This window comes from Eptatretus burgeri, chromosome 2 (assembly GCF_056783735.1).
Source record: "Eptatretus burgeri isolate ZD-2024b chromosome 2, Ebu_testis_v1, whole genome shotgun sequence".
NCBI classification, from domain to species: Eukaryota; Metazoa; Chordata; class Myxini; order Myxiniformes; family Myxinidae; genus Eptatretus; species Eptatretus burgeri.
This window is the reverse complement of record NC_140962.1, coordinates 145247326-145267729: the sequence shown is the minus strand read 5'-3', so window position 1 is coordinate 145267729 and position 20404 is coordinate 145247326. Positions and strand designations below refer to the sequence as shown.

At 42.2% G+C, this 20404-nt stretch overlaps 4 protein-coding genes across 5 annotated transcripts in view; 2 read left to right on the top strand and 2 right to left on the bottom strand.

The window, feature by feature from the left end:
• Nucleotides 1-20404, top strand: part of LOC147033431 (uncharacterized) — a 319898-nt gene that overhangs the window by 228101 nt on the left and 71393 nt on the right. The window lies entirely within an intron of this gene.
• On the bottom strand, nt 2056-8634 carry LOC147033434 (uncharacterized). Its single transcript, XM_085871916.1, has 4 exons — nt 5699-8634; nt 5212-5278; nt 4577-4742; nt 2056-4257 (listed from the first exon to the last, which is right to left on the bottom strand). Exons 1-4 carry the CDS (start codon nt 8210-8212, stop codon nt 4230-4232), a joined length of 2775 nt encoding a protein of 924 aa, XP_085728042.1. The 5' UTR covers nt 8213-8634; the 3' UTR covers nt 2056-4229.
• Nucleotides 11142-16118, bottom strand: LOC147033433 (uncharacterized). The gene is made up of 7 exons (XM_085871914.1): nt 15901-16118; nt 13618-13785; nt 13447-13506; nt 11687-11821; nt 11515-11574; nt 11312-11372; nt 11142-11225 (listed from the first exon to the last, which is right to left on the bottom strand). The coding sequence occupies exons 1-7, from the start codon at nt 15930-15932 to the stop codon at nt 11142-11144; spliced, it is 600 nt and encodes a 199-aa protein (XP_085728040.1). The 5' UTR covers nt 15933-16118.
• The window catches only part of LOC147033432 (nuclear factor 7, brain-like), a 64436-nt gene continuing 60995 nt past the window's right edge, over nt 16964-20404 (top strand). Inside the window, exon 1 of the mRNA XM_085871630.1 lies at nt 16964-17463. The gene's annotated coding sequence lies outside the window, so the exon portion shown is untranslated. The remainder of the gene's footprint in view (nt 17464-20404) is intronic.

The following is a 20404-nucleotide window of genomic DNA, read 5'->3' as shown; positions in this document are numbered from 1 at the left end:
TAATTGTGAGCGGTGGCCCCAGGTCCTGCTCTTTCAAGTAGAAATGGAGATTAACCCCCTCGGAATACACTCTGTACCCGTGGCCGTAACAAAATGGTTATTGATTATCTTATAACTCCCTCCCACTGAATCCTCAAGAAAAAAGAAAGCGATATCTTTGCGTTTCGCAACATGGGAATGCCATGAAAAGAAGATGCAAAAAAGTTCCCTTGATCATGAGTTATTCAAATAAGCAGATCACTCACATAATGATCAAGCTCGCTAGTTCCCGGTATCGCTTCAGTGTGTGTTAAATGTAAACTGATTAAATTTATATCTCTGGTTTGTTATACTGGTTTTCTATTGGTTTCTAATCTACAAAATATATCAAAAATAAATTGTTTTTCCTCTGACTTTGGTGAATTGACCCACAATGCAAGATGAACAAATATGTGGCCTCCGATGAGGTGATGACGGACATGATTTCCAAACACGGTGGGGTTCAGAGTTCGATCATTGATTTTGGTTCTTTGTTTTATGTTTACATGTTTTCTGTAGAACAAACTTTTCGTTCGTTGTTCAGAGGATATTTAGCCCATCCCACACACAGCGGAAGATGGGGTTTTGCAGTGACTTCTGTGTCTGTCCAGGCCGTAACTTTTTTACCATTTGATTTTTGCCATCTAATCTTCAATAAAGCTTCATAATGAGAATATGGAGAAGACAAAATAATAATTTTGTTGAAATAATTTTCAATATGAGGGGACTAACAGGTACCCTTTTGAAATCATTCGTATTATTCTTATTTGTACGGGAAAGGGTACCCGGCGTTGCCAGACAACACCGGGTCCCTCCTCCCGTCCTTGTCCCTCCGGACTCCCACCACAACTCTTCCCCTGCCTCCTCCGACCCACCTCTTCCCCTGCCTCCTCCCATCCACCTCTTCCCCTGCCTCGTCCCACCCACCTCTTCCCCTCCCTTCTCCCTCCACACCTTAGTCTACATACTCCCCTATCCCTTCCCTGGCTCCTCCCACCACACCCATTCCTCCTCCGACCACAGTTCCTCTGGACTCTCACCCGACCCCTCACCACCCTACCCCAGTTGTCAAGTGCAGTCTTCATTAAAGACTTCAACTATTAATCATGACCATTTTCGTTGTCATGAACACGTACCTTGTTCAGTTTTAAAATGTACATAAACTCAGAGGTGAGGATGAATGTACAAAAGTATACAACTACATTTTATATAACTTTAAAATGTACGTGTACATAACTTCTTTAAAGTGCAAGTGTTTGTGATAAATATCCAGGGAATTTACCCGGCAGCCTCCCGAATAATTATTTGCAGATGCAGGTATTTCACGACCAAGCCAATTTTAATGTTCATTTAATTCACATTATGCCGTATGAAAATTGCAGGTTCATCAGTTTGTTGATTCAATGCATCCAATCCTGTTTTCATGTCATCCAAAACATATGGTTCTTAAGACCATACTCTGTGCAGAGTGTTGTTGCTGCCTAAGCAGTCTCCTTGGCTATTGGGTACAATCCTGGATGGGTCGCCACTCCAACACAGGATAACAGCAAGCTGGCACTCATTTTTGCCGATCACAAGGGACGGGGGAAAACTGCGTCGGGTTCCCACCAGAATCTCCAGAATCACAGGCCATCACACATGGATAACTCAGTGGCGTGAGGGTCGCTAATCGACCGTGAATGCCAATAACTCAACCACGTGACTGAGGCAACTCCATCGAATGAATACCGGTTACGTGATTTAATTATCGGCAGACATGCCCTCGGTACACCTTGTTCAAACTGGATCACTTTACCGGATTAGATGCAGCCGAGCGTAACTGCTCAAGGACATACCGGCGAGGAAAACAGATCATTGGGGGATAATGTCCTGGGTTTGCTCGGATACGGATCATGCAGGAACAATGAAGGAAAAGACGAAAATGAGCCGGGAACAGTTTTTCCACACAAGCATTTATTTACACTCAAGAGAGGAAAGCTATGTGGCACAGTGAATGAGGTTTATTACTATGTACAGCAGAGATAGCAAGGACTTTGTGGGGTGCGACAAAAAGTCAAGCAATTTACAAAAGCAGACTTATCCCATTTTATCTTCCACAATCTTAACTTATGCTACGACGGGCACCATCTCACACACACACACACACACACACACACACACACACACACACACACACACACACACACGGAAGATTAGACAGCCAGAAGGAAAGAGAGCAGATGACGAACGGCCTCACAATACTTGGCACGGTCGGTCGACCAACGCAACCCAGGATACTTTGGGGGAGGGAGGAGGGAAAAATACTGGCATCAAAGGTGTAGGAGTGGGAGGTGTGGTGTGGTGCAATGTAGGGGGTGCGGTGTGGTGCCATCAGAAACTGTGATTGTGAATCGGTGGGAGGCTCCTTGGTGCGTCCAAAGGGGACAAGATAGAGGGGTAGGAAGAGAGAGAGGAGAGAAGATGCGCAAGGTAAAAGATTCTTCGCCAAGTCGTGCATAGGTATGTGAGTGTAGCGTGTACCTCCGTGGGACACTCAGCTTGAGCGATCCCACCTCAAGTGTCGGTGTGATATCTCATGCTTAATCACTTTGCCGGGGCTCATGGAAACGCATGCTCCACACTGGTCTCAGAAGGACATCTGTCACACACCAACCGCGAGTGTAGATGCAGTGATAGCAGACGAGGAGCAGTGAAGAGAGTGTGGAGCAGAGAGGTGAAGGAGAGGGCAAGGCAAACAGAACAAGGTGAAGCAGGCAGGGGAAAAAAAAAGAGCAGATGGCTTCGCGATCCGCCTTTTATAAGCCCCGGGCGAAGGGTGGGGTGACGACCCGGAGCCCTGCACCGAACTCCAGGACCGCCCCCCACCGAACTCCAGGACCGCCTCCCGTGGCCTTAGAGACATGCGGTTTTGCAGAACCGAAACAATATGATGACAGGAAAAAGCTTCCCATCTTCCTGTTTGTAAATAAGGAGTTTGTTTTTTCCTTACTTCTTATGAAGAATCCTGCTCTTTGTATCTTCATCATATGTATATTCTATGGCAAAACTGTTGTTGATTTTATTCACGTAAAATTATTTTATTTGCTAAAACCTCATTATCTCCACCAAGTGGATACTATTCTCCCTTTTGAGACTTGTATATTCTTGTAAATGTTGTAGGTTTATTGAAAATGACAAAATATACCCGAACTCATTCATATCATCGCCCAAGGTTCTATTCTCAGATGAACCACACACACCGTTCTTTAGAAATCCAATTGTAATTGGGATGTTAAATCGTGTACAACCTGGCATTGTAACCAACATTTCTGTATTTTTAGAATACACAGCCATTTTATTTAAGCATGAGCATTTAAGGACATTTTATGCCACCCGTTGCTTCACAGACGGGAATACTAAGGGGGATGGAAAGAGATGGGAAAGAAGGGAGAGGAGGAGGGAGCAAGGAAGGGGGGAGCAATGAAGGAGGGGAGAGCGAGAGGGGTGGGAAAGAGAGAGTGGAAGGGAGAGAGAGAGAGTGAGTCAGGTGGAAGAGAGCAAATAAGACTCGTTTCGACAAGATAAGAACAAATAAGACCAAAGTTGATCTTGCCGTGTGTGACATATAACCCCCCGGGAATCTTTGACTGGTCGAGGGTTAAACATGACCATCACCGCCGTGCCTCAACACAAAGCGCCATTTCCTGTGTGTTTTATATTTTACGGCGATGGTCCCGCTTCACACAGGAGCGACAAAGGTTTCATAGGCTTGAACTATGTCCTCCCGAAACAGATTGTATGGACAACCGACTGAAGTAGAACACAATGTCTGGTGAGATTGCCGGAACGGGAGGAAATAATTCAGTCATTGCTGCTGTTTTTACTTTTCATCTTGCTTCTTGATATTAGGGACTTTCTTCTGCTCTGGATTTTTGGAAGACCTGAAGATTGGAGGTTTAGATGTTGGAGTGAAATGAAAAACCAAGGTTGAGAAACATGGAAAGGATCCTGCCCTTCTGCACAGCAATGAGGAAAGCAATTTTAAATAAGTATAACAGTAAATCTCATTTTGTGCAGTGTTTGAAGTCCTTCTAGTGGAATCTTCAGGTGAGCTTGATAAGCTGGTCGTAGTGAAATATGTTTGAAAAAATGAAGGGGATTTACCATTGAAGATATCTTTGAGTTGATGAGGTCGAGAGAAGATTGTGGTCAGACATGTTTTGTAAGAATATTCAACGTTTATCCAGACGTTGGCAGCAGCTAAAAGGAAGGAGGAAAAAGTGAAAAATAACGTTGGTTTGTGAATGTGTTTGTACAGTAACGAAGTCACGCATGATGGTAGCTGCAGTGAACACAGGGTCAATGGCTGCAGATCCCTTTATGTGTGACAGACATGATTGGAATTGATTGTGAAGATCAGGGAGAGACCTCACCTGCCAGATGTATGCACTTCAGTTATTAAAATCTCTTCACTCAACATTATCAAGTTATTGCCGTGAAAAGGAAGTGACAGATTGAAAATCTTGGACTCAAAAAGTGTGTCAGGTATTAAATAAAGTCCTTCAAGTGTGAATAGTACCTGAAGTTCTGGGGACTGTATTTTAATTTGAAACAACTTGGATTGGCCATCTCGAATAGCTTGATATTACGTCTCGTATTCCTGGAGCACTTAAAATTGGGAATGATGGATTCACTGCCAAAAAGTGCATCTTCTTCCCCAGCGGCCATTACTCTGACTTCGTCCTCTGCACACACATCAACAGAAGGATGTCATAAACACTCAACAGCACTGTCATCATAATCTCAATCATTCTCATTATCATGCCCTTCACCACAATCCTGAAATGGATTTCGATCTTTCTGTATATCTTTATCTCTCTCCCACTTCCTGAACCATGATGAAATGTTTCGTGGAAGTCAGCTTGAGTCACCCCAAGCTGATTGAAAGTGGGATTGTGAAAATTTGGTTTTCCAAACAATTTATTATAATGATCATCCAGGTGTACACGATGACTTCTACATGGATACTTCAATAGTCATGTCGGACTTCCACCAATCCGAAGATTTGTTTGGTGCTTGTCTGGCCCTGAGTGCAGCAAAACATTAATCTGTTCTCATCACTTCTGACGCACAGAAAAAAAGAGAGCCGGTGCAGGTGAAGACCATGTAGTTTGGAATCATTTGTAATGTAAGGTGAGGATCTTGGAAACTTACGTTCCAACCGATGTAATGGCTTCAAGTGAGAGGGAGCAGGAGGGAATCCCCACCGCTTCTGAGGACCCTTTGAAAAAGAACCGAAAAATGAAAGATTAAATGCATTGATGTCTTCATCAGTTTGATAACTCATTCAGAAAAGGGCACAGAAGGAAATGCAGCAATGGAACAGGTAATCAATGAAAAGGTGAATTTGGTGATATAATCCAATCAGAGGGAGTTACAGTTCTTGTTTTTTATCGTCCACAGCAATGATCTTCTGCATGAATACTTTTTTACATGCCTATAAGTTACCTTTCCCGCCAAATTATAATTACAATTATCTCCACAATTAAGGATATTTTTCTTTGAAGGAAACATTAAAAGCAATGTTGAAGATAATGAAGTGCAAAATTGTCTTTCAACTTAATGTCGAGATCTTGATGTTGGCTGTGTTTGCACCCAGTATGTTCACCCCAACTTCTCCAGAGTACAGAAGAGTGCTTACCTGTTTAAATTCCTGCACATGGTGTGGCCCCTCAACACCTTGCTGCCTCTGCAATGCATGCTCACAGTGAGGCTTCTGTTCCTGGTGGAACCACTCAACATCATACTGTGTTTGTTGTTGCTGCTGCAGCCAGTCATCACAGTGAGGCTTCTGTTCCTGGTGGAACCACTCAACATCATACTGTGTTTGTTGTGGCTGCTGCAGCCAGTCATCAAAGTGAAGCTTCTGTTCCTGGTGGAACCACTCAACATCATACTGTGTTTGTTGTGGCTGCTGCAGCCAGTCATCACAGTGAGGCATCTGTTCCTGGTGGAACCACTCAACATCATACTGTGTTTGTTGTGGCTGCTGCAGCCAGTCATCACAGTGAGGCGTCTGTTCCTGGTGGAACCACTCAACATCATACTGTGTTTGTTGTTGCTGCTGCAGCCAGTCATCACAGTGAGGCTTCTGTTCCTGGTGGAACCACTCAACATCATACTGTGTTTGTTGTGGCTGCTGCAGCCAGTCATCAAAGTGAAGCTTCTGTTCCTGGTGGAACCACTCAACATCATACTGTGTTTGTTGTGGCTGCTGCAGCCAGTCATCACAGTGAGGCATCTGTTCCTGGTGGAACCACTCAACATCATACTGTGTTTGTTGTGGCTGCTGCAGCCAGTCATCACAGTGAGGCGTCTGTTCCTGGTGGAACCACTCAACATCATACTGTGTTTGTTGTGGCTGCTGCAGCCAGTCAACACAGTGAGGCTTCTGTTGCTGCTGATGTATGGTGCCAACACTGTGGGGTTTCTGTTCAACCAAAGCATTTTTCTTTGCTGCTTGCCTCTGTTTCTTCATTTGTTTTTTGGTGAAGAGCCTTTCCTTTTCTTTCAGCTGCTGCTGTTCTGGCTGCTTCAGCCATTGCTGCTCTTTCCAATTCTCCCACCACTCATGGGAATTCTGATCCCGTTCCTGCTGTCGATGCAGTTTACAACCACCAATCTTTTGCACATTTTGTTTCTCTGTTAGAGAAACACTTTCTTCTTTGTCCTCAATGAAGACGCTTTCTTCTTTGTCCTCAATGAAGACGCTTTCTTTTTTGTCCTCAATGAAGACGCTATTTTCTTTGTCGTCAATGAAGACGCTTTCTTCTTTGTCCTCAATGAAGACGCTTTCTTCTTTGTAGTCAATGAAGACGCTTTCTTCTTTTGCCTCAATGAAGACGCTTTCTTCTTTTGCCTCAATGAAGACGCTTTCTTCTTTGTCCTCAATGAAGATGCTTTCTTCTTTGTCCTCAATGAAGACGCTTTCTTCTTTGTCCTCAATGAAGACGCTTTCTTCTTTGTCCTCAATGAAGACGCTTTCTTCTTTGTCCTCAATGAAGACGCTTTCTTCTTTGTCCTCAATGAAGACGCTTTCTTCTTTGTCCTCAATGAAGACGCTTTCTTCTTTGTCCTCAATGAAGACGCTTTCTTCTTTGTCCTCAATGAAGATGCTTTCTTCTTTGTCCTCAATGAAGACGCTTTCTTCTTTGTCCTCAATGAAGACACTTTCTTCTTTGTCCTCAATGAAGACGCTTTCTTCTTTGTCCTCAATGAAGACGCTTTCTTCTTTGTCCTCAATGAAGACGCTTTCTTCTTTGTCCTCAATGAAGACGCTTTCTTCTTTGTCCTCAATGAAGACGCTTTCTTCTTTGTCCTCAATGAAGACGCTTTCTTCTTTCTCCTCGACTATGACACTTTCTTGTTCTTCCGCTTTGGTCTCACCAAATTTCTCAAAATGATTTTCATGTTCCTGATCCGTTGCCCTCTCTTCTTTTGTTTGATTCATCTCCACTTCCTCTTTCTGCATGAAAGCATCTTCCTCTCTTTTGCTTTTCTCTTCATCACTTTTCTTTTGTTCTTCCTGTTCATTTCTTTTAATTTCCTCCCCCTTCTGTTTTAATTCTTCATCTATCTTCCTCTGCTTTTCCTCTCTTTGCTTTTGTGCTTTTTTCTTTTGGTTTTCCTTCCTTCTTTGCCGACGTGCTTTTTGTTTTTTCTGGTACACCTCTTCTGGATCTATTCTCTGCTTTTCTTCTTCTTCTTCTTCTTCTTCTTCTTCTCCTTCTTCTTCTTCCTCTTCCACTTCTTCTTCTTCTTCACTTTGACAAACCTCTCGTTTATGTATACGTACATCTTTTTTCCTTTCACAGACTTCTTGTTCCAGTTGATTTGCCTCTTGCTGTCTCCACATCAACTCTTCCTCTTTTATTTTCTCTGTCTGTAGAATTTGCTCTTGCTGCCTGCACCACTCCACTTTCTGCCTTTTCTCGACATTTTGTTTTCTTTCTCTAAGCTTTTCCTCTTCATGCTTTACCTCCTGCTCTTTTAATGGCATCATTTCTTTGAATTGTGTCTCCATTCCCTCTCTTTCACAAATCTCTTGCTCTACTCTCTCTACAATGTGCTCTCTCTTGAAAATTTCTTTTCGTTTTATCTCAGGCATGCTCTGTGTAAGCTCCTGATTCAGTGACTCCTCATTGAATTCCTGCATCTGTACAACTTCCTTTTGTTGAAGCTCCTTGAACAACGGCTGCTCTTTCTTTCCATTTTCTTTCTGTTCATGTTTCTGGCCACATTGGAAACTGCAAGAAATAAAGACATTGCTTGTCAGTTAGAGAAAATGCATGACTTTGGAAGAGACAAAAAGCATGTTCCACACATGTTGTATTGTTTTGGGATATAAAACATTGATCCTGCAGGTGTAACTAACTTATGGTTAAAAGGATGGGTGTGGAATGATGAAATCAATAAATAAAACATACAAATACTTTATCAAGGAACTAAAAAAAGAGGTAAAAGACTTTATGAAGGTGAAAAGTTATGGAAGAAGAAGTAAATCTAATCTGATCTGACTTTGAGAAGCTCAAACTTCATAGTGAGTCGTTAAAGATTTCACTAAAAAAATTAACCCTGTCCATAGTTGCTAATTAACTGAAAAAAATGACAAAACACAGAAGATCTATTCATAGAGGTGGCAGGGTCGCCTCGTGGTACGCATGCTCACCTCTAAGCTGTCTAACCTGGGTTCAAATGCTGACCGAGTAATAAACTCATCCTGGTGTTTCACGGGCAGGGCGATTCAACAATGATCATCCTTCGGATGAACGTTAAAGTGGCAACACTATTAATAGTGTTGTAACAACAACACTAATGCAAAGTGTTTTCACATACAATCAACAAGATATTTCATGGGCAAATTCAAATAAAATTCTCCATTATGCAAATACATTTTTATAAGTTCAGAAACGAGTCATAAAAAACTTTTCAAAATGTCAAAGGATGTAGGAATGGTCTGCCAAAAACTAATTAAACAGTTGATGTGGTCACAAGAAATTATCACATGAAACCATCCCGACATCAAGCCTGGTATTGGCTCAACAGTAAGAGTGGCTGGCTTAAGATCTTCGGGTCTTGAGTTGAAGCCCATATGTTGAATTAACACCAGGTGGGTTGACTCAGCCTGTCACCCTTCCAAGGTCAGCAAAATGAGTACCAGCATGCTGGTAACAGGTGGCATTGCATCAGCAGCACAGGTGCACCCCCCAAAAAATGATGCAGCCCAACAGCCACAGCCTGCAAATAAATAAAAATAAAGAAAGAAAGAAATCCCGACATCTTTCTTTGAATCGTGGTCAGGTCAGGTCTGGGGGCATGTGTCGAAGCAGCACATCGCTGTGTCCACTTTCTGCCGGTGGACACAGTTCTGCCTCCATTTGACCATCCCCCTGGCAGATGCCTGGCCCATCCCCATCTCCTTGAAATGTCGATCTCCAGCATTCTTTGTGTAACCCCTGTATTTCTCCTCCACACCGACACTTTTACACCTTGACACTTTTTTGTCTCCACGACAACACCTCGAAGCTCAGACCCGATAGTTCAATTATGGTTGTTCCCAATCCATCCTGCATCCATTTGCAATGACAGTGTATGTTGATTGTTTCCATGAATTAATTTGACTAATGGAAAGTTAAATCACACACACACACACACACACACACACACACACACACACACACACACACACACACACACACACACACACACACACACACACACCAAAATTATGTTGAGTGGGAGAGGCGGTGCACTTTTCCGCCTTTCTCTCGTCGGGGACTGATGGAACCGAAGATGGCGCCGAATAACATCTTTGCTCGGAGTGAAAACCACGCCAAGGGCAGCAGCTTTCGTAACAAACAGACCGAGCACCTGACACCTGTAGTCACACCATTCGACATGTATTTGCAATGCGGCCTCGGCCTGCAGCTGTGGTGGCTTTGGTGAGGCCAAAGGCTGCGCACATGGCGCAATGTTGCACCGATCGACATGCGATTGGGACGTGTCCTGGCCGTGCAGCTTGGAGGGCATCATCAACTCCATGGGAAGGCTCCGTTCAGTCACAGAGACTCAGGAGTGGAGAGGACGACCGGTGGTAGCAGCAGGTGCACACGCATTATACAACTTGGTTAGGTTATACATATCAGTTATAACTGATATAACAGTTATACAACTGTGACATCATACCTCACATAAAATAAAACAATATCAGGCAAAAGTGAATAAAAACCCCAAAAAACGATGATTTTGGTCGGGACGGACAGGCGGGCACGTGAATGTGCCATCGATGTTTGTTCATTCCATGGTCATGTTTCTGCACCTCCTCCACACTGTTCTCATCTCCATACACCCCAACACCACTCAAATCCCCAACCCCTTTCACTTTCATGCCCATCATTTGCACTTATTCTCAACAGATGCATCCTTTCCAGGTTCCTCCTGATGAACTTTGCACTTTACTTCTTTGGGTTCCTTCTTGGTCTTCAATTTCATAATGTTTGTACCATGTCCTGATGTTGTATGGACTGTGATTCCCTGCTGATGGAACTCTGGTCGCTTGGACATGTTGCTGCGTTTGAGCCTTGGGAGTAACTCCTGAAATCTATCTGTCTGGGTTCGTCTCAAAATCTTTGTTCGTCTCACATTTCTCTCATTGTTTTTTTCCATAATTCTCTTTATTCATTCAAATTCTCGCTTTTTCTTCTCTTTTCTCTTTTCATCTCTTTTCATCTTCTTTCTCAGGAGAAGTGAATTCTTCCAAAATTTCTTTGCATGGCTTACTTGGCTGTGCCTGGATGGGTGTGAGGGTCGTGGAGTCGTGGTTGAAACCTGAATCCTATCCAGGTTCCTCCTGATGAACCCATCCTGATATCCTATCCAGGTTGCTCTTTACTTCTTTGAGTTCCTTCTTGGTCTTCCATTTCATTACAGCCTTAAACTTTCTCTTCTTCTTCAGCTCTGTCTCCCTTATTGTGTGGTATGGCAGTGGGAACAGTTGTGGCTCAAGTCTTTCACAAATAGGATGACCAATCTTTTTGTTGACTGGCAGGAATTTGTAATTTGTTCAGGATACCGGCAATTATTCGCTATCTCTTTGCAAGAGACATGATGGGATCCTCAAGAACTATCAACACACCAAGCACTGGCAGATAGTCCTCCAACGTCATGTCCTTTGGTGGGACAGCGCACACATCAATGCAGCATCCATCATGCAAAACTTCAAGATGACCGTTCATATCTGGGTCAAGATTCCAACCCAGGCTAAACAACTCAGTGCAAGCACCTCAAAGCAATCCTTCAGCCCTGAAACCTCTAACCTTTGGTACAGGAAATAATGCAGAAGCAAAATGTGATCAAGATACGGCAGGGTTCGATCAATTTCCTGAAATGAATTCCATTTCTGTTGCAGGTGCATTTCATGTCATGACATTCCGAATGGATCATCAAACTCTTACTTACACACGATGTTCAATGTCACCGCAACCTTTCCACTTTTTATGACATCTGCTGAACTTCTGCCTAGGTTGAAAATGAATGAAAAGTCAATTTCTTGTACATTCGTTGATGGAGAATAAAGATATATCCAAAACAAGATTTAAAAGGTGACTGGGAGGAAAATACAATTATTTACTTGAAACGCTTCCAAACAGAGGTTTTCTTTGACATCTTTTGTGGTGATGAGTCGTTCACACCGATGTCTGTTGATCCAGGAGACTGATGAACAGTGACATCATCAGAACAAGGCGACCCATTCATCTTTGGTTCCCTGAAAAAGAACAGTTCTCTTCAATCCACAATCGAGTCCAAATGTACAAAACTGGTCGTCATATACATTCTCAATTCCAATGCCCCCTCCAATAAACTTCACATAAAATAAAACAATATCAGGAAAAGGTGAATAAAAACCCCCAAAAACGATGATTTTGCTTGAGACGGACAGGCGGGCACGTGGATGTGCCATCGATGTTTGTTCATTCCATGGTGATGTTTCTGCACCTCCTCCACACTCTTCTCATCTCCATACACCCCAACACCACTCAAACCCCCAACCCCCTTCACTTTCACAGTGATGTGTAAATAAACTGATTAATTTAATCAATGTGGTGTTCATTACGAGAAGGTTTGATGGGATAAATAGTCTCCTGAAAGTTCCTTGTATTGGATGACAGTGTTGGTGGTATTATTCCGATATAACATTGCACAAAGTACTTCTTGCTGTCTTTTATTGTGGATCAAATACTTGCAAACGAATAAAAACATTTCAATCCATCTGGTTGAAGTGTTATTCCATGTACAAGTCCCTCGTCAGATCAGGTACCACCTGATACTTGTCATTTGTACTTATTCTTGACAGATGCATCCTCTCCAGGTTCCTCCTGATGACTCCATCTTTGCTCTTTACTTCTTTGGATTCCTTCTGGGTCTTCCATTTCATAATGTTTGTGCAATATCCTGATGCTGTGTGGATTGTGATTCCCTGCTGATGGAACTCTGGGAGCTTGTACATTTTGCTGTGTTTGAGCCTGCGGAGTTACTCCTGAAATCTATCTGTCTGGGTTCTTCCCGACATCTTTTTTACTCTCACATTTGCTTCTCATTTAATTTTTTTCCATAACTCTCTTTATTCATTCTAATTCTGGCTTTTTCTTCTCTTTTATCTTTTCATCTCTTTTTGATCTGTCGTTCTCAGGAGAAGTGAATTCTTCCAAAATTTCTCTGCAAGGCTCACTTGGCTGTGCCTGGATGGGTTTGAGGGTCGTGGAGTCGTGGCTGAAACCCGAATCCTATCCAGGTTCCTCCTGATGACTCCATCTTTGCTCTTTACTTCTTCGAGTTCCTTTTTGGTCTTCTATTTCATTACAGCCTTAAACTTTCTCTTCTTCTTCAGCTCTGTCTCCCTTATTATGGGGCATGGCAGTGGGAACAGTTCTGGCTTAAGTCTTTCACAAATCGGATGACCAATCCGTTTGTTGACTGGCAGGAATTTGTAATTTGTTCAGGGTACCGGCAATTATTCGCTATCTCTTTCCAAGAGACATGATGGGATCCTTAACAACCACCAACATACCAAGTACTGGCAGATAGTCCTCCAACGTCATGTCCTTTGGTGGGACGGCACACACATCAATGCAGTGTCCATTATGCAAAACATCAGGATGACCATTCATATCTGGGTCAAGATTCCAACCCAGGCTAAACAACTCAGTGCAAGCACCTCAAAGCAATCCTTCAGCCCTGAAACCTCTAACCTGTGGTACAGGAATTATTGCAGAAGCAAAATGTGATCAAGATACGAGAGGGTCAGATCAATGTCCTGAAAGGAATTCCATTTCTGTTGCAGGTGCATTTCATGTCACAACATTCCCAAGGGATCATCAAACTCTTACTTACATATGATGTTCATTGTTACCGCAACCCTTCCACTTTTTACAATATTTGCTGAACTTGTGCCTAGGGAGAAAAAGATTGAAAAGTCAATGTCTTGTCCATTTGTTGAGGTTGAATAAAGATATATCCAAAACAAGTTAAAAAGGTGACTGGGAGGAAAATAGAATTATTTACTTGAAACGCTTCCAAACAGAGGTTTTCTTTGACATCTTTTGTGGTGATGACATGTTCACACCGATGTCTGTTGAACCAGGAAACTGATCAACACAGACTTCTTCTGAACCAGGAGACTGATGAACAGTGACGTCATCAGATCCAGGTGACTCAATCATCTTTGGTTCCCTGAAAAAGAACAGATCTCTTTCATCTACAACAGAGTACAAATGTAAAAAACTGGTCATCAGAAACATTCTCCATTTCAACAACTGACACGACAATGCCCCGTTTACTGATACGACAATGCCCCATTACGTACCTTCACCAAACATCACATAAAGTAAAACAACATCAGGCAAGGGTTTATAAAAGCAAACAAACAAACAAACAAAAAAAAACATGATTTTAGTTGAGATGGGTGAACGAGTGAATGTGCAATCGATGTTCGTTCATATTCCATGAGCCAACAAACTTCATCCACTGGTGATGTTCCTGTACCTCCTCCACACGATCACACCACCCCTTCTTCCTACCACCAAGTGATCATAAGTAAACTAGAGAGTTCATAGAACATCCACATCCATGTTGTCTTGAGAAAAAGGACATAAGAAGGGTCTTTTCAAATCTTGCTTTGCCTTTCCAAGCATGATCAATATTTCCCATGAGCTGGAATTTTGGCTGAATCTCGATATTTCACAATGCTGAGAGAGAGTGAGTGAGCTCATCACATTTGATTGGTTGAGATAACGTCATATTTTGTCTAAGTTCTGCTAAACTGGAGGTTTTTGGAAGTCTCAAAAATGCGATTTGTGTTCTCATGTTCAAGTCTCTAATTCAATTGAAATGAAGTTTCAAAGGCTTGAGAAAATATTTTTTTATCAGTTTACCGTTGATACAGCGTCTTTTACACCACCTTATTGAACACATTTAATTACTTATTTGTCCCTGTTGTTTGTGTTTCATGACATCACTGAAAACAGGAAGTTTTCCATTTGGAATGATTTTCAATAATAATTTAATGACGTTCAGATCTCACTCCTCCGTGTGGTTGGGATGAGATTTCGTTCAATTTGCAGAATTTCAGAACCAATCCACTGCTAATCTGCAGGTCCATGTTCCGATTCGTGTTCTCGTGTTCAAAATAGATAATTAAATAATACATTAAACCTCGTGACTCGATCATCAACAGACAGAGTGAACCAACTGCTGAACCCAACTTGGCACTTCCCTCGTGGCGTGATGAACTGATGAATTCACTTGTAGGGTAATAAGCCCCCAAACCCCTTCCTCCAAGCAATTATCTGTACACGTATAAAGGTCTCAAAATCATGGAAAATAAATTGGTTTGATGTAAAAGTCAAAAGGTTTGAAGAGTTCTCAATTGGTCTGAAGTGTGAAAATGGTCTTTAAAAGGTCAAATTTAAACTTTCAAGGGTCACGATGGTCTTAAGACTCTTTAAATTATCTGAAGGGCAATTGTCTAAAGGGTCTTAATACATCTAAAAATGGTCTCAAGGTCAAAGAGGTCGATTGGCTATTAAAAAGTGTGAAGGTCTCAAGGGTTCATAAGGGATCTAATTGAGCCTTTGGGGTCAAAAGGGTCTCAGGGTCCTTTGGGGTCCTCTTGGCGTCTTAGGGTAAACAGGGGTGTGAGTGTGTCATTCAGAGACACGTCATGGTTCCAATATTACCCAATTAATGGACAATCACCTTTATATAGTACGTAATTGATGGAAAATCACCTTTATATAGTACGTAATTGATGGAAAATCACCTTTATATGGTACATAATTAATGGACAATCACCTTTATATAGTACGTAATTTATGAAAATCACCTTTATATCGTACATAATTAATGGACAATCACCTTTATATAGTACGTAGTTAATAGACATACTCACATTAAAATGAAATGTAATTAATAGACGTCGAACTCACATTGCATTATTATATAATTTGTGGACATGTTCAGTTCCAATAGTACGTAATTAATAGACAAACTATACCCCCCCCCCCTCCTCAGACTTTTCTCCCCGTCATCGATCATGTCCAGTCCGAACCATCGACAGTTCATCCGCTTGTACCACGTGACGTGCCGAAGACAACAAACAACTCCCCAATGACTCGGACAAGTAAGGATATATTTAGTACGTAGGCAATTAAAATGTCTCATCGTTATACCCTCCCCACGTGAGGTTACCGTTCATCAATAAATAACTACCTTTGAGAAAGCACGAACGAGGTGACTCATGAACAGGTAAAATTCACTCATAATGACATGAAAAACCCTGTGACGAACCTTGGTTGCGTTTTCTTCTTAAAAAGACGCATCTTGGGAGGACAAGACCGTTTGTAGAACTATCCTGAAATAAAAACACGGAGCCGAACAAAACACGTCCACACGGCTCGATATCCACTTCAGGAATGATCTTTCACAACCACGACCCCATTGTTACCACGTGATAGTTCTATTGTCACCACGAGTTACCACATAGTGACGTCAGCCACAATCGTACTTCGACGAAGACATTTCAGCGCGATCATAATCTCAAATTATAAGGTTTCATCGGCGTTATTTATTAATTTTGAAATAAATAAATCGTTATTATTGTGGGGTGTTGTTTTTTTGGGTTGGGTTAAGGGTGGTGGAAAAGACTTGAACTTAATTCTATTTTAATCATAATTATAATAATAGTTATCTTTAATTGAAAATCCTTTCTTAAATTAATATATTGTAATTGTTTACAGGAGTTATTTAATTTCACCTCCTCTCCTCATACGTACAGCCACCAAACCCACCGGCACAACCTTAATGTGACGTAATCACCCTAGCGATCCGCCATGTTGGACCATCTGACTGTGACGTCACCACCCTTGCGATCCGCCATCTTGGAGCACCTAATGTGACGTCACCACCCTAGCGATCCGCCATCTTGGACCACCTAATGTGACGTCACCACCCTTGCGATCCGCCATCTTGGATTACCAGCAAGCATCAACCAAAAGGAAACGACACGTGGAATTGCATCATCGTTTTCACTTTATTAAAATTGTGGATTTTTTCCCTCTTTGTTGTTGAGTGAATCTTGTCAACAGGTCCAATTGTTTATCATGTTAATATATCAAAGATGATGTTCACTGTTTACAGTACAGTTCGTATGATGGAGGGCAAGGTGACGGAGGAGCACAGAGAGAATACAGACTTCCAGTTCGAGTGAATTCACTAGGAATCTGTAACGTATGATTGTGACTTGTAATCGTGTTGTTGTTGTTGTTGTTGTTGTAGTTGTTGTAGTTGTTGTAGTTGTTGTAGTTGTTGTTGTTGTTGTTGTAGTTGTTGTTGTTGTAGTTGTTGTTGTTGTTGTAGTTGTAGTTGTTGTAGTTGTTGTTGTTGTTGTTGTTGTTGTAGTTGTAGTTGTTGTTGTTGTTGCTTATCGGACGCGATAATTCGTCAGACACGAGTGAATTGTCATGACGTCAATAAACGCGCGTTGTCCGCTTCCGGCATCATGGAGTCCGCATGGGTTCGTTCCCGGCCCACAATGTGTCGTCTTGCTTCGCTGACTTCAACCTCCGTGAATCCTCTGAACTCAATCATTTCCTCAGGCCAGAGTTGATGGACACGTCGATGTCAGTGCGGCTGGACATGCGTTTCCAACAAAGTCCCGTTTTTATCGAGGTTAAAACACCAAGCGGCTGAGAGTTTGAGGTGGACTTGAAAACTGGAAGAAGATCGACGAATCACCGCAAGTAAATGACGTCATGCATTCCAACGTGACGTCACGGAACTGATATACTGTTCCTGCTTTGCTTCCGGGTTTTGTGTTCATCGTGCAGTTTGAAAGCAGCTTCATCACGAGAGGTGAGGGAAAGATGGTGTTGTTGTTTTTTTAACCTGATTGTGAAATAAATAATGTTAATTTTTGTGTTGAGTTGAAATGTTGATGACCATGTTTGGTTAATCGCAAAGGAGATAAATTAATAATTATGACGCTTTTAAATAAACAAGGAAAAATGTGTCCAAGAGCAGCGTCCTCAAGGTTTTGTCGGCTAAAAACAAAACAAACAACTTCCGATATTTCGTCACGTGCCTTGATTAAGCCAATCGCGAGACTCGTCACAGTGTATGTTCGTATTTACGAAATAAATAATGTATTTACGAAATTACAACACATTAAATGGAATAATCTTTAAATAGTAACGTGAACTTTTCGAAACTTTAAAGCAAATGTCCGAATATATTTAAAAGTTCATGATAGACGCTCTCAAAAGGCACCGTCAATGTGAGGATGTGTACATGTGCTTAGTATTTGAGATACGGATCATCCATCCATAATTCCAGCAGTGTGTCTCTGTGTCTCTGTGTCTCTGTGTCTCTGTGTCGCTGTGTCTCTGTGTCTCTGTGTCTCTGTGTCTCTGTGTCTCTGTGTCTCTGTGTCTCTGTGTCTCTGTGTCTCTGTGTCTCTGTGTCTCTGTGTCTCTGTGTCTCTGTGACCGCTGTTTCTCGACAACCGCTGGTCCGATCTAATTGAAACTTGCCAGGTATATTGCTCGGGACCTGAGGATGTGCCTTTTCAAGGTTTGATATTAATCGGACAAGTGCCTCCCAAGTTATGGCCATTTATTTACCAAACCAATGACAAGACTTGTTGCGGGGCCGATGGGGAAGGGAAGCTCAGCCGCGTTCGCCATTACGAGTTCCAACGTACCGGCTTCCCGCTTCCAGATCCATTACGGTTAAAACGTACGGACTTCCGGAGAGTGATGACTTCATGTATTCTAATGATTTCTCGTTTTTTTTATTTTTTTATGCGCATTTATAGAAAAACACAATGCCCCAAGTTATGATCGTTTTCATATTAGACTGTGTATAAATTTTGGTAACATCAGAGTGCTGGTATGCTCTGAACCAGGAAGTAATTTTTTTTTCTCTCTCTTCTCTTCTCTTTTTGTTTTTCCTTGCGACGACATTGCGAAAAGGTAAAATACGTTGGCGCTTATTGAATAATTGGCCATTAAAACCTAAATTGCGAATAATCGTAACTGTGATATGCGAACTTCTGGGCCGCGCACGTACGGGCACGTGAGTGCGAAGAAACGGCCTGTGTGGTTGTTGTTTCTTGCTCGCGGTTGGAATATTGATTTATTATTATTATTATTATTATTATTTTTATTTTTTTACAGGCACATACTAGTGTATATAAAGGAGTCGAGTCCGAATATAAAGGTTTTGTCTTCACAAGAAGAAGAAGCAGCTCTCTGAGCAGCGAGACGCTGGTAAAAAAAATTCCCAATTGTACCAAGAAAAGCATCCCCAAGTGGGAAATCACTAGAGTGGGAAAGTCCTCACGGAGCATCCACTCTGAGTCTGGGAGGTCGGAGGTTTAAACACCGTCTGGGTGTACCAAAGATTAAAAATGGTCCGTGCTACTTCCGTGCTCGCCGCTCAGTTATTATCAGCATAGAGCACGGAGAAACAATTACACTCTGGGAAGACAATGGCAAACAACCTAGAATAACCATTGCCAAGAAACCACTAACCCTCTATTAAGAACATGCGACATCAAATGAAAAAGTGGGAAATCTTCCGTGGGTGTGAACCTGTGTCTGAATTGATGAACAGCTGTTTCATGGTACAAGATAGTTCATACTTAGTTGGGGGAAAAGGATTGGGGTGTGTGAGTGTGGGACAGTGGAGTTAAACTGTTTGGGTGAAACAGCAGGTTTTTCTGGTTTTCCTTGTTTATATGCCTGGTGTTGGCTTCATGGTTCGGGTGGCGGGATTTGGATCCCAGGGTCCTGAGTTCAAATCCCGCTCAGCTGTTGAATTAAAAACAGGTGGGGTTAACTTGGCCTGTCATCCTTCCGAGGTTGGCAAAATGAGTGCCAGCTTGCTGGGATACTGTGTCGGAGTGGGGACCCGTCCAGGATTGTGCCCAATAGCCAAGGAGACTGCTGAAGCAGCACCAATGCTATGAATAGAGTATGGTCCCAATATTCTCCTCCTCCTTGCTTGTGTTTATTTTAATAATTTTTGTCACTCTTTTTCTTGTTGGTTCATAAAGTTGATTTATTTCTCACTGTTTATGCCAAATGTCTACTTCACTCAACTTGTATGTGAGGATCTCACAATGACTGACACAGGGAACCTGAACACAGGAGGAGGTGATGAGGCCCACCAAACCTGCACAATCGTGCCAATGTCCATGTACCCCTGGCTACCTCTCTACCACTGTATCCCCACTGTTTCTCGGTATCGATCCAATTGTAGTTTACAGCCATGTACTCTGCTGTCACCATCTTTTTTCAGGAGACCATTCCGTGCATTAATTACTCACGACGTGTTGTCATCATGTTAACTTTCCACTCTTCACTCCCAAGTTTTGACCCCTGGTCCTGTCACTGTCAATTCTGCAGAAAATCTTCCGTACTTCTTCTCTTTATTCTCTTCATTGTCTTAAATATCTCCAACAGATCCACTCGTCATTGTATGAAGTCCTGTCTCCATCAGCCGTTCCTCATAGTTGAGTTCGGATAGCCCTTGTATCACGTTAGGGTGGCACCGCTCTTTGTAAGACATTTTTGTATTTGTCAAGGCTCGTTAGGGTGAAATAGTCTCGTACCTCCTCCTTTTTATTTTTGTATACAAGGTCAAGGCTCGTGGAAGAATCAACGAGTTGTTCAACACTGAACCCTCTCCATGACAGCTATGTCCTTCCTCGGATGTGTTAACCAAAACTGAATACAATATTCATCATGAAGCCTCACTACATTGCTGTACAGAGTTAACATTCCCTCTTTTG

What these genes read in the sequence shown, in the direction of transcription:
- LOC147033434 (XM_085871916.1), bottom strand. Translation starts at nt 8,212, where the DNA reads ATGCAGGAATTCAATGAGGAGTCACTGAATCAGGAGCTTACACAGAGC. An exon ending in ATGTGCAGGAATTTAAACAG is followed by an intron (nt 5,279 to 5,698) that starts GTAAGCACTCTT and finishes TCTTTTTCAAAG; the next exon opens with GGTCCTCAGAAGCGGTGGGG. An exon ending in TACAGTCCCCAGAACTTCAG is followed by an intron (nt 4,258 to 4,576) that starts GTACTATTCACA and finishes CCTTCCTTTTAG; the next exon opens with CTGCTGCCAACGTCTGGATA.
- LOC147033433 (XM_085871914.1), bottom strand. Translation starts at nt 15,932, where the DNA reads ATGCGTCTTTTTAAGAAGAAAACGCAACCAAG. An exon ending in AAGAAGAAAACGCAACCAAG is followed by an intron (nt 13,786 to 15,900) that starts GTTCGTCACAGG and finishes GTTCTTTTTCAG; the next exon opens with GGAACCAAAGATGATTGAGT. An exon ending in TCTGTTTGGAAGCGTTTCAA is followed by an intron (nt 11,575 to 11,686) that starts GTAAATAATTGT and finishes TTTTCAACCTAG; the next exon opens with GCAGAAGTTCAGCAGATGTC.